The sequence below is a fragment of the Vanrija pseudolonga genome, chromosome 2 (genome assembly GCF_020906515.1).
Source record: "Vanrija pseudolonga chromosome 2, complete sequence".
NCBI lineage: Eukaryota > Fungi > Basidiomycota > Tremellomycetes > Trichosporonales > Trichosporonaceae > Vanrija > Vanrija pseudolonga.
The window spans coordinates 3,527,127-3,553,333 of NC_085850.1; the positions used below are offsets into that span (position 1 = coordinate 3,527,127).

At 63.1% G+C, this 26,207-nt stretch overlaps 9 protein-coding genes and 1 non-coding gene across 10 annotated transcripts; 6 read left to right on the forward strand and 4 right to left on the reverse strand.

Moving 5' to 3' along the window:
• Positions 1 to 82: 82 nt before the first annotated feature.
• Positions 83 to 1,884, forward strand: ROK1 (ATP-dependent RNA helicase ROK1; the record flags this gene model as incomplete). Its single annotated transcript, XM_062769632.1, has 2 exons — positions 83 to 957; positions 996 to 1,884. The coding sequence occupies 2 exons, from the start codon at positions 83 to 85 to the stop codon at positions 1,882 to 1,884; spliced, it is 1,764 nt and encodes a 587-aa protein (XP_062625616.1).
• Positions 1,885 to 2,056: 172 nt separating this feature from the next.
• On the reverse strand, positions 2,057 to 2,923 carry LOC62_02G003110 (uncharacterized protein; the record flags this gene model as incomplete). Its single annotated transcript, XM_062769633.1, has 1 exon — positions 2,057 to 2,923. One exon carries the CDS (start codon positions 2,921 to 2,923, stop codon positions 2,057 to 2,059), a length of 867 nt encoding a protein of 288 aa, XP_062625617.1.
• Positions 2,924 to 6,182: 3,259 nt separating this feature from the next.
• Positions 6,183 to 6,728, forward strand: LOC62_02G003111 (uncharacterized protein; the record flags this gene model as incomplete). The annotated part of the gene is made up of 1 exon (XM_062769634.1): positions 6,183 to 6,728. The coding sequence occupies one exon, from the start codon at positions 6,183 to 6,185 to the stop codon at positions 6,726 to 6,728; it is 546 nt and encodes a 181-aa protein (XP_062625618.1).
• Positions 6,729 to 6,785: 57 nt separating this feature from the next.
• Positions 6,786 to 7,646, forward strand: LOC62_02G003112 (uncharacterized protein; the record flags this gene model as incomplete). Its single annotated transcript, XM_062769635.1, has 1 exon — positions 6,786 to 7,646. The coding sequence occupies one exon, from the start codon at positions 6,786 to 6,788 to the stop codon at positions 7,644 to 7,646; it is 861 nt and encodes a 286-aa protein (XP_062625619.1).
• Positions 7,647 to 8,222: 576 nt separating this feature from the next.
• Positions 8,223 to 9,740, forward strand: LOC62_02G003113 (uncharacterized protein; the record flags this gene model as incomplete). The annotated part of the gene is made up of 1 exon (XM_062769636.1): positions 8,223 to 9,740. One exon carries the CDS (start codon positions 8,223 to 8,225, stop codon positions 9,738 to 9,740), a length of 1,518 nt encoding a protein of 505 aa, XP_062625620.1.
• Positions 9,741 to 9,912: 172 nt separating this feature from the next.
• On the forward strand, positions 9,913 to 9,998 carry LOC62_02G003114. The gene is given in 2 exon segments: positions 9,913 to 9,949; positions 9,961 to 9,998. It is a non-coding gene; the product is annotated as a tRNA-Trp (tRNA).
• Positions 9,999 to 10,257: 259 nt separating this feature from the next.
• On the reverse strand, positions 10,258 to 17,007 carry pan1 (Actin cytoskeleton-regulatory complex protein pan1; the record flags this gene model as incomplete). The annotated part of the gene is made up of 5 exons (XM_062769637.1): positions 16,347 to 17,007; positions 13,159 to 16,297; positions 12,930 to 13,097; positions 10,885 to 12,752; positions 10,258 to 10,848 (listed from the first exon to the last, which is right to left on the reverse strand). Exons 1-5 carry the CDS (start codon positions 16,899 to 16,901, stop codon positions 10,258 to 10,260), a joined length of 6,321 nt encoding a protein of 2,106 aa, XP_062625621.1. The 5' UTR covers positions 16,902 to 17,007.
• Positions 17,008 to 17,686: 679 nt separating this feature from the next.
• LOC62_02G003116 (uncharacterized protein) lies at positions 17,687 to 22,177 on the reverse strand (the record flags this gene model as incomplete). Its single annotated transcript, XM_062769638.1, has 15 exons — positions 17,687 to 17,805; positions 17,843 to 17,941; positions 17,977 to 18,107; positions 18,146 to 18,548; positions 18,585 to 18,683; positions 18,723 to 18,859; positions 18,898 to 19,183; positions 19,240 to 19,445; positions 19,486 to 19,768; positions 19,808 to 20,031; positions 20,083 to 20,374; positions 20,408 to 20,616; positions 20,658 to 21,299; positions 21,363 to 21,902; positions 21,957 to 22,177. 15 exons carry the CDS (start codon positions 22,175 to 22,177, stop codon positions 17,687 to 17,689), a joined length of 3,891 nt encoding a protein of 1,296 aa, XP_062625622.1.
• Positions 22,178 to 23,219: 1,042 nt separating this feature from the next.
• RIB7 (2,5-diamino-6-ribosylamino-4(3H)-pyrimidinone 5'-phosphate reductase) lies at positions 23,220 to 24,873 on the reverse strand (the record flags this gene model as incomplete). The annotated part of the gene is made up of 8 exons (XM_062769639.1): positions 23,220 to 23,354; positions 23,399 to 23,466; positions 23,519 to 23,595; positions 23,900 to 23,970; positions 24,017 to 24,213; positions 24,260 to 24,514; positions 24,554 to 24,624; positions 24,680 to 24,873. The coding sequence occupies 8 exons, from the start codon at positions 24,871 to 24,873 to the stop codon at positions 23,313 to 23,315; spliced, it is 975 nt and encodes a 324-aa protein (XP_062625623.1). The 3' UTR covers positions 23,220 to 23,312.
• A 612-nt stretch (positions 24,874 to 25,485) lies between these two features.
• allB1 (putative allantoinase 1) lies at positions 25,486 to 26,190 on the forward strand. Its single transcript, XM_062769640.1, has 2 exons — positions 25,486 to 25,816; positions 25,858 to 26,190. The coding sequence occupies exons 1-2, from the start codon at positions 25,506 to 25,508 to the stop codon at positions 26,156 to 26,158; spliced, it is 612 nt and encodes a 203-aa protein (XP_062625624.1). The 5' UTR covers positions 25,486 to 25,505; the 3' UTR covers positions 26,159 to 26,190.
• The last annotated feature ends 17 nt before the right edge of the window (positions 26,191 to 26,207 follow it).

The window sequence follows — 26,207 nt, forward strand, 5'->3', positions numbered from 1 at the left end:
CAATGTTGATGGTCTCGCGACTGCTCCACCCCCCCACCTGCACTCTCCACATCTCAACCCATCACAGTTCATTCTCACCACCATGAGCTCTGCATTCAACCTCCTCACATCAGGAGCACGGTTCGACCGCTCCCGCTTCTCCAAGGACATTGACCTCTTCAACGTAGGTCACTGGCTCTCCATGACGCTGACCCGCCAGAAGAAGGAGTCGTCCAAGAAGGGCAAGGGCAAGGCCAAGGAGGCTGCTCTCCCGGCATCGCTCAACTTCTTTGGCGACAATGCGGCCTCGAAGCCTGCTGCGATGGAGTCCGAGTCCGAGTCCGAGTCGGATGCCTCGTCGTCGTCCACGCCCATCCCAGCACCACCACAACAGAAGATCACTCTGACCGGGCCGGACCCACTGCCGACCTCGCTCACGACGGACCTCGCCTCGCTCTTCCGCTCGTCACCAGGTGCACCACTACGCAAGCCGCTCCTCCGTGCGCTTGCCGACGCCAATATCCACGGCCTGTGGGGCGTGCAGTGCGCTGTTGGCGGCTCGCTACTGGAGGGAAATGACACCATGTGCATCGCACCCACGGGTTCTGGAAAGACGCTGTCATACCTGCTTCCTACGCTTGTCGCCCTCGGTCAGCCAGCGCGCAAGCTCGGTACGGGTCTTGGCATCCGCTCCATCGTCGTTGTGCCGACGCACGACCTCGCTGTCCAGATCCATGGCGTTCTGAAGGCCGCCACGGCTCGCGGCAAGTGGAGGTGTATCGTCCTATCCAAGGCGACCCAGAAGGCAGTATGCGACTCTGCACCTGGGGAGGCGACGAGCGACGAGGATGATGACGAGGCGGAGGGAAGCGACGCTGAGAGTGCAGACGGCGAGGGCCACCTCGGAGTGGATGTGCTCATTGCTACTCCTGAGCGGTTGCACCAGCTCATCGAGGCGAAGAAGATTTCTCTTGCTCAGTGAGCTTACTTTTGAAGCGATGCCAGCTGACAAACAGGACAAAACACATCATCCTCGACGAGTCGGACCGTCTCCTCTCCCCTGACTTCCGGCCGCAGGTCGTGCCCATCGTCGGCGCGTGCACCAACCCGGACATCCAGAAGTGTCTCCTTTCCGCGACCATGCCTGCCGGCGCCGAGGAGCTCGCTCGCCGCTGGCTCAAGGACGGCGGAGTGCGTGTCGTCGTCGGTGTCAAGGACTCTGCTGTCACGACCGTCGACCAGTCGCTCCTGTACACCGGCTCGGAGGCAGGCAAGATCCTCGCACTCCAGAACCTCGTCAAAGAGGGTGGCCTCCCCTACCCATCGCTCATCTTCGTTCAGTCGATCGAGCGTGCGGACGAGCTCTCGAAGCAGCTCGTAATGGACGGTGTGCGTGCCGAGGCAGTTCATTCATCAAGGAGCAAGACGAAGCGCGACGCAGCCATTGCCGCGTTCCGCGAGGGCTCGGTCTGGGTCCTCGTTGTCACCGAGGTGCTTGCGCGCGGTATGGACTTCCGCGGCGTCAAGGTGGTCATCAACTACGACTTCCCGCAGACTGTCCAGTCGTACATCCACCGCATTGGACGAACAGGCCGTGCCGGCCGCCCAGGCAAGGCCATCACCTTCTTCTCTACCGAGGACGGGCCCTACCTCCGCACCATCGCCAACGTGCTCCGCGCCAGCGGCTGCCCCGTGCCCGAGTACGCCCTCAGCATGCCCAAGCCCAGCAAGAACCTCAAGCGCAAGCTCGCCAAGGCGCCCGTCAAGCGCAAGGCTGTTGGCGGCGGCGGACGCGATGTGGCCAAGGAGATGGGCAAGAAGAAGCGCGAGATGATCGAGGCGAGCAAGAGGAGGAAGCTGAAGGAGGCCAAGGAGGGGGAGAAGGCCGAGGGCAAGGGGGAGTAGACTCGGCTGGGGGATGGTAATGCATTGACATATACTGTACGCCCTGCTGCGGAAACTCGCCTGACGGCGTCAGCTTGGGGGTCGTCTTCGGGCTGACATGGTGATGATGAGGTTTGAGATGCTGTGCGAGGACGCTGAGGCAAAGTGTTTCACTCGCATGGTGGGCGGTGCCCTATCCGTCTGCATTGCTCAAGCTAGTACGATTGTGGACAATGAGAAAGAACAGCCGCGGGTCTTCCCAGTCCGAGCACTGCTCTATCATCTGCCTCTCCCCGCGCCGTATCTCCTCGCGTACACGGCGCCCATGCGCAGCGACTGGAACAGTTCCAACCATCATGCCCGCGCAAATGTCGTTGTGGAACTGGCGGTTGTCGAACCGCAGCGACTGGACGAACGCGGGGTCTCGGATCTCGCGAACGTAGTGATAGAGGTACGCTATGTGTATGCCGATCGCCCAGCGCTCGTGTCCCATCTCGTCGCTGTCGGTCAATGTCGTGTCGATCATGGCATCAAGCAGCGCAGGGAGCCGGGGAAACAGCGAGTCGGGTGGGTGGGTTGTGAGGTCGTAGCTCCACACATGGGCAGGCAGGAGCGCGACCGTCGTCGGCAGCCTATAGAACACGGATCCATTGCCCTCAAGCGGAGGAGGTTTGGGCGGCGGAATAGGGTCCACGCCAGGCGGGACGAGTCGAACAACAGGTGATGACAAGACGGCGCTGCCCACCTTCCCCTGGTTTATCGTCGTGGGCTGCCAGCCAACCTGGGTGAGAACGCGCTCGGCCGCGTCCATGTCGTCGACGAGGATGTAGATGTCGAACAGGACGGTCGGGACGCCGTGGTACCGGTCTGCGTCCTCGAACCACAGGGTACAGCGTACCCCCGCCGCCTGGAGCGCGCGACACGCGTCGTACCGCTCGCTCTGCTCGTCGATCGTGGGCCGCGATGGGGGTTCGGGCGGGGACAAGCTTGCTCGGTCATGCGTGCGTATGGCATCCAGGAGTTCTGTGGGGAACCGCCTGGCGCTGGACGCGACGGACATGCGACGAGGGTGTTTGTAATGGTGTGTTGAGGCTCAGAGTGATGGTGTTGTTGTGAAAGCAGTGATGGACCGAAATTGTGTTGTGTCGTCATCGTGCGTCTGTTATCGTGTGGCGGCGGCGCGGACGGATTGGCCTCCTCTCCCCCAGCTTCATCCTGGTCCCCTGCTTCGCTCCCCCGTTTCTGTCACGGGGTGCATAGTGCAGTCAGTCCTGCTGGGACCAACGAATCGTCTACACTCCAGAAAGCCCACCACAGGCTATCGATCTAACCCGGCAACTCACGCTCAAGGAGCGGCGGGGACCCCACCCCAGCCTCCTACTCAATGACGCCGGCCCTGAAGCCGAGGAAGCCGAGCCCGCCACGCCGCGTTGCCAACACCGCCGCCGAGCCTCAGGGCGGGCGGGCTCGGCGAGCGAACTCGGGCTCGGCGGCGGCGGGCAACTGCGCCGCGCCGGCCGACGAGGTGTCGCTGCGGGCGGTCGGTGGTCGGCTGCCGCGTCGCGTTAGCATCGGGTGTGAGTGCGGCCGAAGGAGCGAGCGAGCCAAGACCCGCAAGCAAGAGCGCGCATGCGGCTGTGTCGCGCGATGAGGACATCACGGTTCTGGAGGTCGTTGACTGCGAGTGAGGGGTCGAGGTGGGCCGAAGTCGGGTCAGAAGCCAATGGGAGGAAGAAGGGGGATGGGGTGGCAGCCGATTCATCGGATGGCTGGCGCCGTGACTGTAAAGACTGTGCCTCCGCTGTGCGCTGAACACATAGTCGCAGACTGAGAGACTCCAGTGACGTGGTGATGAGACGAGAGTAGAGGTGCCCCGCGCCGCGTCGCGTCGCGTCACACACCCGACGCGACCGACCAAACGCGTCAGCGCCATCTCACATCGCTGCGCGAGATAGCCATGATTTCGGGCCATCGCGTCCGTCTGATCTAACGCTGCAGTCGACCGTCCTCTGGGAAGGGGTCTTTCGGGCCTCCTCGTCCGTCTCGTCGCCCGCCGAGCACGTCAAGCACAGCAGAGCGCGCGGCGCGTCCACTTCCTAAGCCTCCGTGACCTCGACGAGCGCTTGTCGATCGGTACTCGTCCCCCGACGAGCGTCTCATCGTTCTCGATAACGCGCGCTTTCGGGCAGCGTTCGGCCGTCAACCTCGCCTCGTGACAAACGCGCCAGCGTCTACTCGCCAAGAGGGCAGCGCGCCGCGCTCATTGGGTCCATCTCGAGGACGATACCAAGGGCTCGCTGCCACGATAACGTCCCTCTTCGGCCGGCGGGCTAATCATCTGACAAATACGTCTCCTCCTACTCGCTGCGCGAGCCCCGGCCGAAGAGAGGGACCCGATTCCAAGAGCACATCCTCACCCGAAGACATTATCGGCGCGGCAAACGTCCTCGTCGTCGGCCGACATGCACAAGCTGACAATTACCGTGCGCGCGATTCGCTCCTGATTTCCCTCTTGCTCATCGTCCTCGACATCGGGCCCGACAAAACGTCCAAGAATCGCGCGGCTGGGAGCTCGATAACTTCGATTGCGCGTCGAATGTGCCAAGTCGGCCGACGTTCGCCCGGCTGACGATTTCCGCCCCCCTGATTGGCAGATGATAACGCGCAGCCATGCCGAGATCTTGGCCGCTGGATGTGCACACCCGAGGCTGTGTACGTTGACACGACGCCAGCGATGCAGCTGTGCACGTTTACGTGTCTTGCCAAGGTGTGTCGGGTGGGTTGGGCCGAAAGGCGAGCCGACACGGCGGACACGACGCGCTGCGGCGGTTGCCGCTTGCCATGGCTTGACGACGACGTCGATGGCTTGCCCGCCGCTTGGCATGAACGTGTCGGTGCTTCCAGCGTTGTGAGCACCGAGCGACGCTACTATGCGCACACGCACACGCTCACTCACGCACGTTGCGCTCCTCTTCGGCCGGCACGACGTTCTCACATCCCCCAATGAACAGATCGCGCGTTGGCGCGTACGGCTCGCTCATGGCGCCACGTAGCAACGTTGTATTCCACGCGGCGGGATTGGCCGGGCCGATAACGCCACGATCACGACGATCTTCAAATCGACGTTGCCCCGCATCAAATTCGTTCGCATCGTCCGGCCGAACGTTGATCTGCCAGTCATGATGGGCATATCTTTCGGATCAGGTGCCCCGGTAGCTGGCACATTCCTCACCTTGACGATTATGAGCTGGGTGATTGGTGGACCGTGTCGGGCGACGGGACGCGACGATGCCGACCGACGCGGCCCAGCATGGCGGGCAACAGGCACGAACGTGATCGTCGCGTTGGGTATGTCGAGCATGTTGAGAGGAAGTCGGCCGGCTGGGACAGGCTGGACTGGGCGGCCGGCGGCTTGTCGCCCGAAAGCGAGTCTGGCGGATGGGCCGGCGGGCAAGGTTGATTATGGGTATTCCTCGGAGGCGAACGCTGCGAGCGCATGGAACGAATGTGAGGGAAGGGTTGACGATGAGAGCTTTACACTGATCGCGTGGGGTCTCGAGTAAGGCTATTTAAGGTTGGATGTCATTGTAGTGAGTGTTGGTGTTAAGTGAGTGACAATGAACAAGACAGAGGTGGGGATGCGCGACGTGGAACCGACGGACGCCTGGCTGCACCGCGAGTTGATGAGCTCAGGATCGGTGAGAGTGAGGGCGCTGTGTGTGTGCGAGCACTGCATCGTGTGGGAACTGCATCTTCTCAGTCTTTGCGGACGACGGAATACACGACAACAGTGACTGGTGTGTGAGCGGTGGTGTGGCGGCCGTCATCCACATTGAGCAGATGGGGGGCGTCAGGGAATACTCGATGTCCTGTGGATGTTCTGTGCTTTGCTGCTGGTACTAGCTTGGACATTCTTCGCGGTAGTGCCTCTGCGGGGCAAGTGGGGCTGTGATAGGTGGAGGCGATGATGATGCGATAACCCAGGACCTCGTCTCCTCATCTTCGTTCTTCGCTGTCTATCTCTCCACAACTCCCACCCCATGGCCCCGCTCGACCTTACGCATGACTGGCTCAAGGGCGTGCTCAGGCCGAGGGTCCATACTACATAAACAGGGCGGGCTGACTGCTCGTGCACAGCCCATTGCGGCCTGCGGCCTCTACGCCCGCAACTCCATGTGCGTCATTGCCAAGACCGTCCGGCGCGGCCATCATGGAACAGGAAACGGCCGGCCTCGTGACTTCATTCCGCACAGCTCCTCCTGTGAGAGCACACTTAACTGTTGTCTTAGAACCACCACATTAACCTTCTTCCACCTCTTATGATCCAGGAAGCCAGGATGGCCACTTCCCCTTCGTCTCCGGCCATGACCAATGTGAATCCCACTGCCACCCCAGCACCCGGAGCTCACGATCCTCGCCCACCCCTCGCCAATATTCCCTCCCCGCCATCGATCCATCCGGCCTCATACCCCCATATCTGGGACCTCATCCTCGTACACGTCGAGGACGACATCAGCGTGTCCCTCGCCTTGCGGGACACGTGCACTACGCTTCGTGACATCATCAGCTCTCGTCTGTACGTCGACGTCCTTGTCCGTGACGAGCGCAAGATTGAGCTGTATGTACCCTCAAGTAAGGGGCATTCCGGGATCGAGTGGGAACAATGGGCATCCGCCGTTGGACTCGATTGGAACGGCGGAGACCTCATGCGGCAACTATGCGTCGAGCGTCTCAAGTACTGCAGGCTGCTTCAAAACGAGATCTCGGGTACCCGAGGCAACTTGGACGACTACGAGAGAGCGCTCCTAGGCCAAGGGCTTTCCAATGTTGAGACTCTACGTCTTGAAGGCGACAACATACACTGATTCGACCACCCAAACCTCACCACGATCGCAGGGACCACCCACCTTCAAAGGGCCTCGATGGACTACCAGACTTGCGACGACCGTTGGGGTCTCGACACGGACGAGCCCCCAGAGGACCGTAAGGAGCTGACCCCAATCACTCTCTCCCCCAAGTTCGTTCCGCCGTCAACCAAGGTTATCCTGTACGAGGTTACCCTCATGGACACGGATAGCGACCACGGGAACAACAACCTCATCGTCAAGACGGATCTCTCGGCACTGCACCACCTCACCGACGTCGCCTTCATGTTCTCCTTTTGGGAAGGAATGGCATACCACCGTCCAAACAACCACAAGCCGCTAGGTGTCCTGCACACCCTTGTGCGCTCCATCGCAGATGCGGTTCCTCGCGTACAGGTCACCTTCAAAGGACTGGAGGGGTACCAACATGCATGGTTCTGCCCTGCCAGGATTTCCATCGGCGATGACAAGGATGATGAGGAGGATGAGGACGAGAAGGACGCGAAGGACGACGAGGATGACGAAGACGACGAGGACGAAGAGGACCCAGAGGACAACAAGGGCGCCACCTGGAGACGGTACATGCGGCACTACATTGCCCAATACATACTCTGGATCAAGACGAACCCCGGCAGACCAGGTGAAAGCTTCTTCAAATGGGCGACTAGGGTAGACGCCGACGACCTCGAGAGAGACGGCATGCGCGTCGCCCTTGAACCTATCCTCGGCGCGATTCATATCGAGCACAAAGATGACAAGGGCCTTATGGGATCAGAGTACCTTGGAATGGTTGCGAATCAGCATCCCGACGATCCGCCGGACCCAGATTACTACGATGGGGACCTCGCTGACTGCTTTGAGCGCCTCGTCAACCATGGAGACGGCGACTACGACCGTAGCATCAGCAGATGGAAGTAGCGAGGAGGATGGAGGGCAGAGTGAAAGTGAGAGTATAGAGGAATGACAGCCACAAAGTAGGAGGGACCGCCCTGCAGCGGCTCGTATGTAGCGCAGTGAAGCAGGTGCTGCGCGTTTGCACCATTCTATAGCTTGTGTGATCACGTAGAGGCACCGAGGCTGGCTTGACGGGCTGGAGCATGAGTCGTGGCAGCAAACGCAGTTTAAAGCTGCAGCCACACTCCCTGTTGCGATCACGTGGGCCGTGCATACCGATACCGATACTGCTACAGCTGGAATTCGGGTGGTCGGACATTCTGGGAGGTGGGGAAGATGACGAGGAGAGCTGTCCTAGTGAGCACTCAGGTGCGCCATACTTGGACAGTCCCGTCATTCGCGCGGGCATGATGAAACGGCGGCCCCCTGACCTCCTCGTGCACCGCTCGTGAGTGTGTACGGCAGGACACCGCCATTGCAGCCCTCGCGGAACGTCATGAAACGGTTCCACAGCCATCACTGTCCTCGCCGTCTCGGGTGCATTCAGTACTCACAACGGAGGTCGTTCACATGACTGTGTTTCTCCAACACACACTCAACATGGCGTCGACAACCGCGTCTCTCGGCCAGACGGCGGTCAACCAGACCCCTGCATCTCTCCCAACTCAGTCCCTCCGCGAGACTCGTACCGGCCCAATGCTCGACCCAGCAATGTACCCGCATATTTGGTCCCTCATCCTCCGGGACGTCGACAACATCAACCCCGGGGATGTGAGGTCGAAGACGCGACTCGCGTTACGGGACACATGCGTTGCGCTTCGCGACCGCGTCAGCTCGCGCATGTACAACCATGTCGCTGCGTGGCAGGTCCGGAACCCAGACCGCAAGGGCCACCCCACCACGCAGAGAATTGACCTCCTCCGTACCTACGCCGACGACTACTACCTGGACAGACGAGCTATCCCCGGCCTCGAGTGGAACGGAGGCGAATTCAAGCGACAGCTATGTGTTGAGCGCCTGGCGAAATACTGCACGACGTTTGACTGCGATATTCCCGAGGAGAGGATCGCAGACAACGACGCCGAGGTCGCCTTGCTCGGCCAAGCCGTGTCGAATGTGACGACACTGCGCGTGCAACGCCCCAACCTGCATTCGTTCGACTTCCCGCATGTGACGACTGTCGTGGGGTTCACCAAGATCCGTTCTGCGTCGTTGGACTATCAGTGCGACGACAGGCGGTGGGGTATCGAGAGGAACCGGCCTCCCAAGGACCGCAAAGAGCTCGCTGCCATCACGCTCAACCCGGTGCATGTGCCGCCCTCGACCACGGTCATCATCTACAGTCTCCAGTTCTGGGACGGGGACAGGGATCACGGCAACAACAACATGGTGGTCAGGACGGATCTGGCCGCACTGCCGCACCTCACCGACATAGCCTTCAGGTTTTCCTTTGAAGAGGCACTTGGGGACCACCGTCCGCACAATCACAAGCCACTGGGTTTGCTCAACAGCCTCGTGCGCAGCGTCGCCGCCTTGGTCCCTCGCATACGGGTTACTCTGAAGGGGCTCGAGTGGTTCCCCATCGGGTGGTTCTGCGATGCGAGCCTTCCTCCGCCGAGGGTTGACAGATCGGGTTGGGCGCTTGACAACGAGGGCTGGGCGCAGTACCTGCACCGCTACATCGCGCAGTACATTCTCTGGGTCAACACCAAGCCTGGGCTGCCCGGCGAGAGCTACTTCAAATGGGCGGCCCGGGTGCGCGAGGACGACAAGGAGAAGGCCCGCGTCGACGCCGAGCTCGAGCCGATTCTCGCGGCCGTGTCCGTCGAGACGGGAGGAACCCGAACGCTGATGGGCTCAAAGATCCTAAGGGACATTGCGTCTGATGTGCCCGCCCAACCTAACTCACGCTACGACTACGGATCGGTCGATGACCCGCCGAGCCCAGCACGCGACTACCGCAACAAGACGGGTTACTGCGAGCCGCTGGACAACCACGGCGACGACGACTTTGACGGCTCCAAGTTCTACTACGGGCAAGAGGCTGAGGACGAGGACGAGGATGAGGACGAGGACGAGGACGAGGACGAGGACGAGGACGAGGACGAAGAGGATTGAAGGCGCAGATGAGGAGGGAGAACGAGAGGTACACAGTGATGATGCACAAAGCCTGCGAAGCCGCGAGGGTGTGGGCCAGCGAGAGCGGCACGCCGTAGTGTCAACGAGCCTCGCGACTGCTACGGACCAGCAGCCCATAATGCCTTGCCAGCCGCAGCAGGCACCAATTCCACACCCCTTAGCTCAGTTGGCAGAGCGTGAGATTCCAATTGGAATGTGTATCCTCAAGGTCATCCGTTCAAGTCGGGTAGGGGTGGAGCGTGGGCGGAGCGCGAGCTTGAGCTCTCTTTTGCTGTTGGCTGGGGCGAAGGGGGTGCGAGAGTGGGGTGCGAGGGGTGCGAGGGACTAAGTGCGGTGCGCCGCGGGGAAAGGCAACATGCCAAGACAAGCAACGCCACGCCATGCATCATATCCTTACTGTCCATCTGCATTGCTTGCATCACTCTGATCTAATTGTTTGACTTTGCACATGCTTAAAGTTTGTTGAATTTCACCTCCCCCAGACCAAACTGCCCCCCTAAAACTCGTGATTGTACATGTTCTCCCCCTTACCAGCGTACGAGTGCGCCTCGTCGTACACTCTCTGGCCAGGGTAACTCGTCACGTAGTCCGGTCCGCTGCGCGGGGGCGGCGAGCGCGGGGGCGGCGGGGGCGTGTGCGTGCGCGTTTGCTGTGGTGGGAGGCGGTCGAGCTCGGGCCGGAACTCGTACGTCGACACGGGGCGGGGTCGCTGTGCTGCCGGCGGCGCAGCGGGCGGCTCGTACCCGTACCCGGAGCTCGGGCGGCGCTGATCCTCATACCCGTACCCCGATACCGGGCGCCGGTGCTCCCAGCTCTCGCGCGGCTGCAGCGAGTCGGATCTGCTACGTACCGACGCCGGCCGGCGGGGGTCAGACGACACGGACACTGGGCGCCCGCCCATGGCCGCCACGGCGTCGCGGCGCGCGTCGACCGCTTCTCTGCGCGCCTTGGAGAGCACGCCGATCCACTCCACGCGCTCCTTGTTGCTTGGCGCTCGGAGGCGCACGACGTCGTTGTTGCCGACGCCTAGGCCGAAGGACACGTCGTCCTTACCGGCGCGGATATCGACGTCGAACAGCGGGATAGGCTGGCGTTAGCTTTGTACAGAGCCTGGAGCGCATACCATTCTGTAGAGATGCCCCGCTTCGATGAGGATGATGACGTCGGTACACAGCACCATGGTGAGCTTGCGCCCGCTCTTCGCCTTGGCGACGCTCGCCTCCTTGATGAGCTTGCGCGGGCCCTGGAACGCCGTCGGCTCGGTAAGGTCGATGCGGCCCTCGCCGCCGACCCAGAGGTCCTCGGAGATGACGCGCAGCCGGTCGAGGCTCTCGGCCTCGCGCACGTCCTCGTTGATCCTGGCGACCGTGCGCTCCGTGCTCGCGAGCGCGCGCTGCACGGCTTCGAGGTCCTGGTCTGGCTGGGTGTAGTGCGCAATCTGCTTCAGCAGCAGCGGGTAGCGCGTGAGGCGTTGCATGGGCTGGAGGAGGAAACTGGACAGCTCGAGCCCGCGCACTTCGGGGTTGTTGGCCTTGATCTCCGTCAGCGCGGCGTCGAGCTTCGCGTCCTGCTTCCGCAGCTGCACGAGCAGCTTGGCCGCCGTGTCCTGGTTGACGCAGTACGGTCTGTACACGTCCAGGTTGATCAGGTTGTCCGCGAGGATGTCGCCTATCGTGTCAATGTACAGGCGGCACGCCTTCTGCCGGTCGTCGAGCGAGCTCAAGAAGCCAGAGTTGAACATGAGGATGTCTTCAATGTTGGCAAAGATGACAGTTAGGCTCTTCTCGTCGAGAATGTTCATGAGTTTGAAGTAGTACACGTTGACGATGAGCTGCAGGTCGCGCACGTAGCTCGACTCGGTCGCGATAAACTCGAAGATGGACTCTTGGCGCTTACGCTCCTGCGTCGTCATGGTCGAGAGGACGGACGGGTCCACGAGCGAGCCCCACGTCTTGCCGAAGTCAGACGCGGGCTCGGGGGCCTCCGAGGACGGGGTGAGCGCACCAGGGGTGAGCGGGCCGCTGATGGGTCCGCCGCCAATCGGGCCAGACACAATCGGGCCCGAGATCTTGGGGGTGGTCCGTTCCGGCACGGCGGCGTGCCCGACGCCAAGACGGCCGAGGAAGCCGGAGAACGCAGAGCCCTTGGACGCCGTGCTCGGAGCCGGCGACGACACCTCGAGCACGCTTGTCGGCCTGGACGCGGGGAGCACGATCGATGTCGGGCGCGGGGCTGGCGCAGGCGCCTTGGTCGCCTCGGTTAGGAACTGCTCGTACCGCGCGTACGCGTCCTGAACCTGGATTTCTGGAGTCTCGGTGAGTGGCATGTGAGGCAGGTCCTTCTCCACTGCCGACGGCGACGCGGCTGGTTTCTTGTCTCGCTGGGGCACGGCCGGTGCCGGGCGACGGCGCCGAGTGGCTGCGGCCTTGCGCTGCGCGTCAACTGGGATGCCCGGCGGCTCGCGCCTGATCTTGAGGCCGGCCGCAGCGAGAGCCTTCTGTCGTTCTTGCTCCCTCCGCTTCTTCTCTTCCTCCTTCCTCGCCTTTTCTAGTTCTGCCGCCTGCGCACCCTGCGTGTCAAAGATCTCCTCCTCTCGGTCCGAATCGTCGTCTGAAGACCAGAACGAGAGCACAGAGTCCTCGTCAGACGACTCGCCGCCGTCGTCTATACCCCCAGAATCGACGCTGTACTGTGACACCGAGGTTGTTCTCGATCTGGCGGGCCGGACGATGCTCTCCAGGGTGGGAGTGGCCAGGAGGTGCTTGGCTGAGAGGGCCGTCGCCGTGGGCGGCGCCGACTCTGTCTCGTCGATGGTGGAAGTGATGACTGACAAGGGAGGAAATGCGGCCATGGGGTCATGCTGACCGTTAGTAGCTGTGTGGGGTTCCTCCTGTGGCGTAGCAAGCGCAGGTTTTTCCAGTGGCGGAGTTGCGATCCGTGGGATACTCGTACCCTGTGGAAGGCTGAAACCACTGGTTTGAGCTTGGGCATCTGTGGCGCCGAGCCGATCATCAGTAGACAAACACGTAAATCCAATCCGTTTGCATTTTATTGTTCAGAGCGACAATCGGGGCACAAGTGGCAGGAGGAAGAATAGATTTAGCCTGCGAAACAAACGTGTTAAAAGAGAGAAACGGAAGGAGAAGGATGTGGAGAGACGCTACTCACCGATGGTCTCGACGTAGGCCGCAGGCACAATGTAGACGGCGCCAGACTTCTCAACCTTCCACCAGTCAGGGTCGACCTGGTCAATGACCAGGAGGGCGTCGCCCTCAGTGAGCGACAGCTCCTCGGGGCTGCCCGCGGCATAGTCGTAGACTGCCCGTGCCGGTGTCGCTGGGACGTGTCAGAAAAGCCGAAGGCTTCGGGCCCGACGCCGTCGGGCCGGACAACTTACTCGTGAACTTTTCCACAAAGGAGCCGGGGATCCAGCCAGCCTTGCCGTTTGGCAGGGTAGCGTACCACCAGGGGCCGTGGGGGTCCTTAGCAGGGTGAGCCTCGAGCACAACGTTCTCCTGGAAGGGGAGGTCGCCGTTGAACGAGGTCGCGTAGTCGTAGAGAGTGCGGACACGCAGGGTCGTGCCGAGGTCAACGTCGTCGAGGCTCGGTCCGTCCGACGCAGGCTCGGCAGCAGCGTGCTCAGCCGGAGCTCCGCCGACGGGGGAGTCCACGACACGCTCGTCCTCCTCCCGCGTGGGCTCCAGAGAGAGCTGCTCCATGTGCTGGGCGGCAGGGTGCGACGAGTCCGCGGCGAGAGAGCCGTACCAGTCAGTCGACTGGCGCTTGGCATTGCGAGCCTCAAAGTCGTCCTCGTCCACGGCCGCGTGAGGGGCAGGAGGGGGCGAAGGAGGGGCAACCGGAGCGCCAGCGTTGATGTGCGCAGGCGGCGCGGCGTCGCCACCGACAACACCACCAGCACCGACAGGAGCACTGCGGTCCACGGTCTCCGTGTGACGGAGCCTGGCGCCGCCCTGGATCGACGACAGAAGCGCCGACATGCCACCGCCTCCAGCAGAGCCGCCGCCCAGCTTGGCGAGAGCAGCAGCAGGTGGCTTGGCAGACGAAGGCGATGTAGCTTCTGGGTCGGCCGAGTTGGAACGCGACGTCGGCTTGGACGACGGGAGAATGTTGCCAAAGAGAGCCGAGGCGAGAGCGCCGCGCTTGTGGCGCGAGTTGGCGTACTCGTCGTCACTGCTGTCCGACTCCTCCTGGTGCTTCTCCTGGATAACATCCCAGTCGTCGTCAGGCGGGGGAGCTGAGTTGACACGAGCAGGAGCAGGGGGGGCGGGAGGGGGAGGAGGTGGTGGTGGGGGGACGAACACGGCGGGAGCGGCCTCCGAGGCAGTGGGGGGCTCAACCGAACGCTGGGCCGGCGCCGCAACAGCAGCAGGGCCCGTGGTCTGGCCGGGACGGAAGAAGGGGTTGAAGCCGCCGCCAGTGGCTGGGGTCGTAGGCGTAGCGCCGTCCGCCGTCGTCTTGCGGTGGAAGGGGTTGTGGGAGCCCGTCGAGTGCGTCGGCGCCGAAGGAGAGGTGGGGAACGGAGGAAGGGGAGGATCGGCGGCCACGGGCGATGCAACCTTGGCGGAACGTTCAGCCCGACGCCTGGCCAGGTCTTCCTCCTCGCGGCGAAGCTCCTCCTCCTCCTCTTCCTGCTGGCGCTTAAGCTGCTCGCGACGCTCAGCAAGACGCTTTTTCCTGGCCTCCTCAGCGGCGCGGAGCTCGGCCTCCTCAGAGTCCTCGACCTGAACGGCAGGGACAGGCGCCTTGGGCGGTGCTGGTGCGGGTGGGGCGGCGCGGGGCGATGGGGCTGGAGGCGGGGCATGTCCCTTGCGAACCGGTGCAACAGGAGGAGGCTTCTTGGCAGGCGTCTTCACTGCCGGCGGTGCAGGCGGGGCTGGGGCAGCGGGTGCACCAGCAGGAGCCGCATCATCGCCACCGGTCACGGCCGCAAGGCGCTGGCGGCGGGCCTCCTCACGAGCTTCCTGCTCCTTGTCTGCAGCCTTGGCCTTCTCCTCGGCCTCCTTGCGCTCGCGAGCAAGTCGCACCTCGACAGTGTCGTCAGCCGCAGACGCGTCCTCTGCCGGGGCAATGCCCAGTGCTGCCTGACGCTCAGCCACACGGCGTCGAGCCTCGGCCGCACGCTCCTCGGCGGTCATCTTCGCCCACGGCTTGGCCGCTGGCTTGGATGGTGCCTTGGCAGGCGCGGGGGCAGCCTTAGGAGCCTCCGGCGCGGGAGAAGCCGTCTTTGGTGGCGATGGCGGGGCACGGGGCTTGGCAAGGTCGTGCACCTCACGATCCCGGCGGTCGCGGTCGTCATACGAGCCCCTCCTCCTGTCGTCGTCGCCGCCTCGTCGCCTGTCGTAATCACGGTCGTAGTCACGGTCACGGTCGCGGTTGTCGCGCTCGCGGTCGTAGCGATCGTGGTCTCGGCTCTGGCTTCCGCGGCGGTCGTAGTCGTAGTCGTGGCGGTCACGGCTGCGATCACGCGACCTGTCGCGGGGGTCGCGGTCGTACGATCCCCGCAGCCAGTCGCGATCATCGTCCCGGCCAGAGCCGCCGCCACCGTAGCGGCCGTGCGTATCGTTTCGCCTGTCGCGTGCGCGAACGCCGGCACGTTCCTCCATGCGCTTCTCCTCCTCTCGTCGCTGCTGCCTGCGCTCGAGCTCGGGGAGCTTCTCGTGCATGAGGAAGAGCAGCTCGCGCTCAAGCTTGCGCTTTTCTTCGTCCTTGTCCTGGGTGCGACGCCCCTTGGAGACATACTCCAAGTCTTCGTTGATCCTGCGAACACGACGGCTGACGTCCTCAATCTCGGTCTCGATCTCCTCGTCCTCCTCAGTCTTGCGCGACTGCTCCTTGGACGAGGCGTCGAGGGAATCTGAGGCGTTCTGGAGCTGGCGGCGGAGGTCCGAGATCTCGGCACCAGACTCCTCACCCGCATAGCGCACGGCCTTGCGGTCCAGGTGGCGCGACGACGAGCGGTAGGTGCCGGTCGTCTGGTCGTTGTGCTTGTACACCTTGGCATCCTTGGAGCCAGCCGCCGACGCGGGGGTACCGCCGTACACGGGTGAGCTGTTGTCCGAGCGAGTATTGGACTCGTGCTTGAGCAGGTCCTTCATGAAGTTGACCGTCGAGTCGATATCCTTCATGGATGCCGGCTTGAGCTCCTCGGGGAGAACATCAGGGATGGGGTTGCCGTTGAGCGCACGGTAGATGAGACCCATGGCGACGTGGAACTCGGGCAGGTTGAGCTTGCCACGGTTGTCGCCGTCGGCAAGGTTCCAAATCTTCATGAGATCCTCCTGTCCGAGACCGGCCTGTCCAAACACCTCCTGGGCCATCTCACCGGAGATGAAGCCGTCGCCCTTAGTGTCCCAGGCGCGGAAGATCTGGTCGTAGTCCTTCTTCTCCTGGCGGGTAAGCACCCAGGGGATCTTGGGCGTGTTGGCTGCCGGGTTCTGCAGCAAGCTCTGGAACGTCTGCTGAAGGGGCTGCTGCTGCGCCTGGCTAAACTGGGGCACGCCGGCAGACGAGTAAGGCTGGGCGGAGTCAATGCGGTGTCCGCTCACTTCCTCGCGAACCACTCACCTGGCTGAGATTGCTCGGCATAAACGTCTGCATCATGGCCTGCAGACGAGGGTCATGAGGGAGGCCGGTCGGCTGAGCGCGGAGGGCGCCGTAGCCCGTGGGCTGAGCGAGCAAGCCACCTCCGAGGCCGGTCGGCTGAGAAAGCAGGCCCGAGCCAGCGCCGGGGTATCCAGTTTGCTGGGGGAGCAGGCCGCTGGCGCCGCCGCCTGGGAAGCCTGTGATCTGAGGCGCGAGGCCACCCTGCGCGGAGAGGCTTCCGCGAGCTCCGAATGATCCAGCGGGGGGAGGGGCGTTGAGGAAGGCATAGCTGCCGCCTGCACCGCCGGCTCCTGGCACGCCGAGCGACGCGGCGCCGGTCGGCTGCGCGCCAAACTGCTGCTGGGGGGCATATCCGGTCGCCATGGGACGCTGAGGCTGGGCCTGAGCGGCGCCGGGGTAGCCCGTGGGCTGGGTTGAGAGGAAGGCCGGCTGCTGCTGCTGGCCATAACCTTGGTAGCCCTGGGGCGCACCGCCGGTGTAGCCAAACTGCTGCTGCTGCCACTGGTTTGGCTGCATCGTGGAGTGCGATGCCCTTTACGGGGTGGTTGGGGTAGACAAAGGAGAGGAGGGGGGGTGGGGGAGGTAGATGGGTGTGGGTATGAGTGAGATGCAAGATGGCGAGTGTTCGAGACGAGGAGGAGGACGTAGCTTGGGGGCGGTGGTGAATGTGGGAGGTGGTGTGCTGGTGCCGCAGGGGACAAGCGGAGGTCGGGGCGGTGACTGTGGGCTGCGGTGCGTGCAGTGTGCGGTGCGGTGGCAGTGACGCGGCCAAACGACGACATTGGCAGGGCAAGCCCCTGAATCCGCCTCGGGTCGTGATTGGGGGTCAGCCTGACAAGGGCAATCGGCACAATGTCAGGCTCAAGCCTCCACTCCGCTCGTCCACCTGAATCTTGGTGACCTTCCTCCTCGCCTTGCCTTGCTCGTCTTCCTCTTCCTGCTCATCCTTCACTCATCCTTGCCTCATCTTGTTCAAAATCAGACCTTCATCAATCTGGAACATCTTGCAACTCACCATAGCTAACACCGATTCATCAAGCACGCTGTTCAACCTTGCTCATAACATCCCCAGACAGGCATCACCAACATCGACCCGTGAGAAACCCCTTAAGGCCGCCCCCGTCACTGGTTCCCATCACCTCGCTTAAGCCCCACAACACTGCCGATAACATTCAACCACATTCATCAAACATCGTTCATCAAACGTCGTTCATCAGCACCATATACGAAACTGAGCCTCAGACTCTTTCTTCTGAACAATTCTACTGAACACTTCACAGTCCATTTTCAACAGTTCCTTCCTATTCCGAGTATGTCGGCTGGTTCGGTCCCGGGTTGAACAGGGACGTGATCCGATCGCACGAGACAAGGATAGCCTGCTGGCCTTCCTTGGTGTAGGTCTCGCTGCCGACACAAAGGTCTTGTGGGTGAGCATGGCGCAAGACACTTGCACTTACTCGTGCCGGCGACCTGGAGCCTCCACTTGGTGACCCAGAACTGCTGCCATGGCGCGCCGTGGCAGTACCAGACCTTGACTCTGGAGCCGAGTTGGGGGCCTGAGCGTGAGCGAGCTTCCTTCTGACCCACTCACCATGCCCGACGTCGAGGCACATCTCGTCGCTGTCGTACTGCTTGATCACGCCCCTCCAGTTGTTCTCAGCACGGAACGTCGTCCAGGTGTATGGAGTCGTCGGGCGGCCGTCGACAAACTTGCCGTCGGTGCTAAAGGGTTAGCGATTGACCTCAGAATAACAACTCACTAGACCACAGCTGTACCGTCAGGCGGCCTGCGGAAGTTTGGCTTCGCGCCGCCGGTGTAGTTGAGCGCGAGGCGGATCGGCGAGTTGTAGACGTAGAACTCGCGGTGAACGTTGTTGGCGGGCTGGGGGAAGCCGGAGGTCGTTGGGACAGGGGACTGGGTCGTGGCGGACGGGATTCCCGACGTCGTTGGAGCCTTGGATGTCGTCGCAGGCGACGCGCTCAGGCTCGACGTCGTCGAAATGGGCGGGTACGTCGACGACGGCCCCGAAGAAGAGCTCGGAGGAACATACGTGTACGACAGTGGCCGGTTCCTGTCGCTGTTCCACACCGAGAGCGGATTCTGGCACGACACGAGCTCGGCCTGCACGCCCTCGCTGTCATTCGGCACGCCGATGCAGAAGCCTGCCGTCAGCTCAGCAGCCCCCAAGCCACTCTTACCGGTGTTGGCGAGCTGAACACGCCATGTGTCGACGATCCAGTCCTGCGACGCCTTCGAGGAGCAGCTGTTGACCACGATCTTGGATCCGAGTTGCGGGTCTGGGGTGGGTCAGCTCTGGCCTTGACACGCCCACTCACTATCACCGGCATCGAGGCACATCTCAACCGAGTCATACTGCTTCACGACGCCGCGCCAGCCGTTAGCTGCGCGCCATGTCGACTTCTTGTACGGGCTTGTCGGGCCTTGATAATCATCAACAAAGACACCATCGCGACTGGCGTCGTCAGCAAAGCCAAGCGAAACGAGACTTACAGCGTCACTTTCGTGCCCTGCGGCGTCGGTCCGGTGCCGGTAAAGTCAAGCGCGAGGCGCTTCGACGAGTCCTTGAAGTAGAACTCGCGGTGCGCGCCGCTGCTAGGCTGCGGGAAGCTGCTTGTGGGGCCTGTCGACGGGGAAGCGCTGCTTGACGGGCTGGCTGACGGGTTGTACCCCGGTGGCCGGTTAGCTTCTCTGTTCCACAGGGTGGCGCCCGTGTTCTGGCACGACTGGAGGGAGAGCAGTGCGCCGACGTCTGTCGTGCTACGGCCGATGCAGAAGCCTTCATAGGTGCGATCAGCGTCTCCCCCTCGATCGAGTAGCCTCCCCAAAACGCACCAGTGTTCTTCAGCTGGATGATGTTGGTGCTGACTATGAACTGCTGCGACGCAGCACCGGTACACGCCTGCAGCGTGACCGTCTCGCCGTTGTTGCCGGACCCGGCGTCCAGACACTTTGTGCCGACTTGAATGACGCCCTGCCAGCCGGGATGGGCGGAGAAGCCTGCGAAGGCCGGGCCAGGCTGGCTCTGGGTCGAGTCGACACTGGGTGTTGTCAGCGGCCGAGAAGCGTCGGCCAACTTACAGCTGGAGCACGGTGCCATCTGGCAGGTTGCCCCCGGCGTCGAACTTGGGGTATGCCTTGTTCTTCGAGTTAGGCGGGAAGAGGTTCACGACATTCGTCGAGACTGGCACTGGTGCCGTGGTCGTCGGCGCCGGGGTGGTCGTCGTTGACGGGGGCGCGCTAGACGACCCGTCGTTCTGGAATGGCTTGTTCGCATAACGGTTCCAGCTGGCATTGGGATTCTGGCACGAGATGAGTTCGAGCTGGGTATCGGCCTTTGCCTCGTTGTACCCGATACAGAAGCCTGCAGAGTCAATCAACCACGCCGCCTGGCGCCACTCACCCGTGTTGGCGAGCTGGAGGCGCCACTGGTCAACAACAAACTGCTGCCCCGACGACCCGGTACACGCCTGCAGCGTGATCTTGCTCCCGAACTGGCCCGCGCCCGAGTCGACACACTTGGTCGCGAAGTTACCATTGCCAGCAGTCTTGAGGACTCCACGCCAGCCGGTATAGGCGGCGAGGCCATAGAACCCGCCGAGGTAGTTGAGCTGGCCACGGTCGTTGCTACGCAAATGTCAGTGGCGCCACGGTGCCCATGCACGGGGCAACGCTTACAGCTGGACCTTTGAGCCGGGCGGCAGGACGTCGGGCATGCCGGGGGCGTACTGGACGTAGAGCTCGAGGGGCGAGTTGGGCACAAAGAAGTTGATGTAGCCCGTCGGCTCGGGCAGGCCGTTGGACGTCGAGCTCGGCGGCGGCGTGCTCGACGTGGACGGGGCGCTTGACGAGGCGTCGTACTGCGGCGGTTTGTTCGGCGCGGCGTTCCACAGCGAGTTGGGGTTCTGCTGGCACGAGATGAGCTCCGCCTGCGTGCCGGCGGCGGAGCTGGTCCAGCCCACACAGAAGCCTGGCGTCAGTGCCAACAAGGCCCGGAACTCACCAGTGTTCTTCAGCTGGAGGCGCCACTTGTCGACCACAAACTCCTGCGTCGGGCCGCCAGTGCACGTCCCGACGATGACTTTCTGCCCGAGCGAGCCGTTACCGGCGTCGAGGCACCCCGCCTTCTTGGAGCCCTGTACCTTGACTGCGCCTGTCCAGCCAGGATGCGCGAAGAAGCCGTCAAAGTTCCTGTTGTTGTTCGGGTCGGCACTGTGGCGGTGTCAGGTCAGCTAGCTTGCGGTGCCACTCACAGGACCAGCGGCGTCCCGTACGGGAGGGTGTCGTCGCCACTCGCGAACTGGGGAATGAGCCACAGGGGCGAGTTGGGCACGTAGAGGAAGCTCCGGTGCGCGTCGTCGCCCGGCACCGGGCCCTGGCTCTCGCTCGGGCCGGGCGTGGCAGACGGGGACGAGAAGGAGGGCCACGCCGTCGTCGTGCCCGGGGATGGGCCGGGCCAGCTGGTTGTCGGGCCGATGTTGGACGACGAGCTGGGCGGCGGCGTGCCCTCCGAGCTGCTGGGAATCGGGGGCGTCGTGCTCGACGACGGCGAGGGCGGCAGGCTCGCGGAAGGGTTGTTCTGGAACGGCTGGTCGGGCGCGCGGTTCCAGCTCGCCACGGGGTTCTGGCACGACACGAGCTCGGCGTCGGCGCCGGTGCTGGCCGCGCTGTAGCCGATACAGAAGCCCGTGTCGGCCAGCTTGAGGCGGTACGCGTCGACGACAAACTGCTGCCACTGCACGCCGGTGCACGGCTGCAGCGTGACCTTTGTCCCGAGGACATAGAGGCTGGTGACGTCGAGACACCTCTCCACGCCCTGCGCCTGCACCTTGATGACGCCTTCCCAGCCGGTACTCGCTGCCAAGCCAGTCCACGAGGTGCCGGGCGGCTCGGTGCTGTGTGCTGTGTCAGCGCGTCACTTCCATGTTTCACCGCTTCACCGCCACGCCACTACTCACAGCCGGAGCGTCATGCCGTCCCTTATCCCGTTCGAGTCTGCGCCGAACTGCGGCTGGAGCTGCAGCTTCGAGTTGTGCGGGTAGAGGAAGATCTGCTCCTTCGCGCCCGGGACACTCGACGCCGACGGGCTCGGGGTGGGGCTGGGGCTCACGCTCGACGGCGGAACTGACGAGCTGCTCGGCGCTTGGCTTGTCGGAACGTAGCGGTACGGCTTGTTCCCGTCGCTGTTCCAGCTCGCGCTGGCCGCATTGCAGCTGACCAGCACCGCCTGCGACATGTCGCTCGCCGAAGCGTACCCCACACACAGGGACGTGCCGGCCACCTTGAGCTGGAAGTTGTCCACCTCGAACTGCTGCCACGCCGCCCCGTGGCAGTACCACACCTTGACCTTTGAGCCGAGTGCCGGGCCGTGCCCGACGTCGAGGCACATCTCCTCGCTGTCATACTGCTTGATCACGCCCTTCCACCCGTTCTCCGCACGCCAAGTGGACCAGGTGTACGCCGTGGTGGGGATGCCGGAGTTAAACTTGCCGTCGGCGCTGGGCGGGTCAGCCAGCCATCTCATCTATCCAGCTCCTTCCTGCGCCGCTCACAGGATGACTGCTGTCCCATCGGGCGGCTTGCGGAAGTTGGGCTTCGCGCCACCGGTGTAGTTGAGCGCGAGGCGGATCCCGCTGTCGGCGAGGTAGAACTCGCGGTGCACGCCGTTCGCGGGCTGGGGGAAGGCCGATTGGCGCGCGGCGAGGTCTGGAGCCGGCGCCGCATGAGCGACGACGCTGGCGAGGCCCAGCGCCACGAGACTGGTTAGCAGCATGGCAACTGTTGTGCTTGGTTGGTTTACGCTGCTCTAAAGACTCTGAGCCGCGGTTCTAGGTTGTCTCGCTGTCCTGGCGCCACTACTTAAGTATACTGTGTCCTGGCGTGCCTTCGCATCCTCGTGTGCTCTGCTCTGCCCCGCTTCACACCATCGACGCCGATGCCAAGACAAGCAGCAAGCGATCTGCTGACTCTGTCCCACTCACCCACCCCCTAGCACGAGGCATTAAATTAACATTTGATCCGCAGGAGGAGCTGCAGCCAAGCACACACATACGCTAGGAGCCCCAACCCCCCAACGCCTGCCCACAAACGCGGCCACACTGACACAACTCTACGCCTCCCGCATCTCCGCATTACGTTGGTGTGCCTCTGTGCCTTTGGCGCGACACGCCCATGACGCGCACAACGTACTCTCCAAAATGGCCGTTTAATCGATGCCAAGCCGTTCCGGCCGTGGGGGGAACAGCTAACGTGGGAACATGGTCCACCTGCCACTGCAGATAGCGACCAGGTTGCACTCGGGACCAGATCCCGACGTGCACAAGACGCGGCGAGTTGAGAGCGTGGGTCTCTAGTCCCCGCCAGAGCGCCAGCTTGCGAGGTTCTGGGAGCCGAACAGATGACATGACAGATGACACCTGCCTGCCTGCCTCGAAGCACTCGGAGGTGAGAACCAACACAAAACCTAATTCACGCCACGGGCAAGCCAGCACGCCAGCCCAGTCGAGCCCGTACGGCATCCACAACGCCAACGCAAGCGCCGAAGCCCGACAGAACGAACGAACAGCTGCCCGTCCGACGCACGCCTGCTCGGAACCTTCGGCATAACACACAAGGGGGTGATATAGGGAACCTTACAGTCTACGGCGTATTATACTTGTTGTCGAGCGGCCGGCCATCGTGTGTCGAGCGGCGGCGACCTGTGCTCCCGCCTGCGTCTATTGGCGACGGCACCGAACCTCACGCACCACCCCTCGCCGTCCATCGCCGTCGTCATCTCCTCCCCCGCTCCCGCCTCTTCACCCGCCCGTCGAGACGCCGCGCATCCGCCCACCCCCCTCCGAGCACGCACGAACACTGCCCGCCGGCTCTGCGCGCATTCCGCCGGTCTATACCCGCTGTGCTGTCGCCTACCGCATGTCGGGATCCGGCACATAGGTGTTCTTCTCGAGCTGGGGGGAGCGTCAGCAACGGTCAGTCAGTCAGCTAGACCCACCTCGCTCGCTAGCGCGTCGCGGATCTCCTCGACGTGTGCGGTCTTGACGAGGACGTGGTGGTCGTCGACTGTGGTGTCAGCGCACTTACGTGTGGCGAGTTGGAAGCGAGACCGACGCACTGTCCTTGAGCACAAACTTTGCCTGGCCTTCCCTCTGCGAGTCGAGGTGCATCAGGATCGTCTTGGCCGCCGAGTCGCTTCCGTCAGAGCTGAGCAAGGAGAAAGCAAGCGTACCATGTTATCAGCGTCCCAGTCATCGCTTTGACTTGGTAGGGATCGGTCGTGTAGGACATTTTGTGGTGGAGAGAGCTGGAAAAGGAGTTGTTGACGACAGTGTCGAGATGAGTGGATTTGAGGTGGAGAAAGTGGAGGTGTGTCTCGGATTCCGTGTGATGTCACCGGCCAGGCGAGCCGGCCAGCAGTACCATCCAAGCCAGCCAACTGGCAATCACTGCATGCAGCTACAAATTCCACTCCTATGCACACTATGCCAGCTCGCACACCATGACTGCGTCCTTGCCCATCGTCTCGGTGTGGAGGTACTTGAGCGGCGGGAGGCCGACGTCTTCTCCCTGCGGGGGTGAGCTGGGTCCATTGGTGCACCTGCAGCACACTCACGACTGGCACGACGCCGACGCCCTCGCCTATGAACGCCGGCGCGACGGTCACAATGACGCTGTCGACGAGCTTGCTCCCGTCTGGGCGGTCGCCGGCGTGCAGGAACGTCGAGAGCACGCGGCTGCCGCCTTCGATCATGATCGAGGACAGGCCGAGCTCGGTCATGATTTCCGGCAGGGCGGTGGGGGGCACGAGGCCTGCGTGGTGGGTGAGCTCCTCCCAACGGACGACATCTCTACCCACCATCATCGTCCAGCACGACTCGGATAACCCTAGCCCCAGCATGCACGAGCACGCGCTCCTGCTCGAGGCTCGCCTTCTCCCCGCACACGATCCACGGCTGCCGCACAATACCCGGCCCGACAGCCTGCTCGTTGTTCGCGCCGTGCTTGGCCCACTCGGAGATCATGCGCGCCGTGGGCGAGAGGCGGAGGGAGGGGTCGAAGACGATCGGCTGCGGGGGGAGGAGGGAGGGATCGTCCTGGGGCACGAGCTGGACTATTTGTCAGCTCCCTTCCATTCCGCCGCGCAGCTCACTCTTCAGTCGGGGGTCGTCAAGCACGGCGGTGCTGACGCCGATAAGGATCGCGTCGTGCATCGTCCGCAGCCTGATTGTCAGAACCTACAGCCCAAGCCCCTCCCCCCGCCAAAGACGCAACCCACCAATGCGTCATGAGCATGCTCTCCTTGCCGCTCAGGATGACGCGCGCGCCGCCAGGCCCAGCGAGCTTGGCGTCAAGCGACTGCGCCCACGTCAGCGTGACATGTGGCCGTCCGCTCTGCTTCGCCGCGAGCGTGCGCGAGGCCACCAGCTGCGTGAGGAAGGGCGGCACGACGGGCCGCGCGGGCAGGTCCATGTCGATCGGCTCGGGCGAGTCAAACCACGGTCCGTAGCGGCCTCGAGGGGGGCGCGGGAGCGGTCGCCGCGGAAGGTCAAAGTACGACTGGGGTGTCGTCGGCGGTGGTGGTGCGGGCGGCTGGGGGGACCGCGCGAGCTTGGGTAGTGGGAGGGTGCTGGTTGTGGACGTGGACGAGGTTGACGAGGCGGTGGTGGTCGACGACGAGGATGACGGGCCGACGTAGGGCATTGCGGACGCTGCTCAAGGTGAGTCAGTCGCCGAAATGGTCCCGCAGCAGATAACGGTGGACGGAGAGACCGAGAGGCGAGATGAGAGCAAAGCGCAGTCAAGAAACGACAGCGACGGCGACGGCGACAACGTGCATTGTGGTGTGCGTGTGAGCTCGTCTGCACTGCTTGTGGTATGCGCTTCGCGCGCCGTCGCGCATCGCGAGGCGCAATGGCGTAGTCTTGGCCGACTGATGGCGCCGTCGGCGGGCGCGGCGCAGCGAGGCAGGCGGAGGCGAGTGAATCCGGGGAAAGCAAGCCGATCAAGCCGGAGTGGAGGTGAGTTGACGACGGGCTTATCTCGACGACTGCTCTTCCGCTCTTCCACTCTTCCTCTCTCCATCAACCACTCTCCAAGCCGCCATGTCCCTCCCGCCGCTCGCCGACCTAGCAAACAACGACGCGCTCCACTCGGCCCTCTCGACGCTCTTCGAGCCTACCCCAGCACTGGAACACACCCTCCTCCCTGCCGTCTCGGCGCGCCTCAGCACCTCCCCTGCGCAGTCGTACGGCGCGCTCGTGGACCTGTGCGCCGAGGTCGCTCTGCAGTGGGACTGGGGGGACAAGGCGGCCTTCGTTGCCGGCCACCCGATGATCGGCGAGGTGAAGGGCCTGTCGGCGCACAGCGCGAAGGAGCAAGGGGTCAAGCCCACTGCGCCCGTCGTCCTGGCCCGGTGAGTCGTAGCGAGGCGGCACAGTCGCTGATGCCACGCAGCCTCGCCCACCTCAACGCGCTGTACAACGCTGTCTTTCCAGGCCTCAGGTACATCACCTTCGTGAACGGGCGTACCCGCGCCCAGATCGTACCCGAGCTCGAAGAGGCCATCGGGCTGCCCCTGTCCCCTGTGCCGCTGCCGGACGACTTTGAGGCCGGCGTACCTTCGCTCGAGTCGGACGAGGTGCGCAAGCTCGTACGGGATCCGTCTGGCGAACAGTGGAAAGCAGAGTGCGATCGCGCCATTGCCGATGTGTGGCTCATCGCCCACTCGCGCCTCCAGAACATGGGCCTGGAGTAGACTGCAGCATCAACCAAACCGAACCAACGCACTATGCATTTACTTTTGT

Bases quoted from the DNA above. Each gene is read 5' to 3' on its own strand.
- allB1 (XM_062769640.1), top strand. From the start codon at position 25,506: ATGTCCCTCCCGCCGCTCGCCGACCTAGCAAACAACGACGCGCTCCAC. The intron at 25,817-25,857 runs GTGAGTCGTAGC...GATGCCACGCAG, and splicing joins GCGCCCGTCGTCCTGGCCCG to CCTCGCCCACCTCAACGCGC.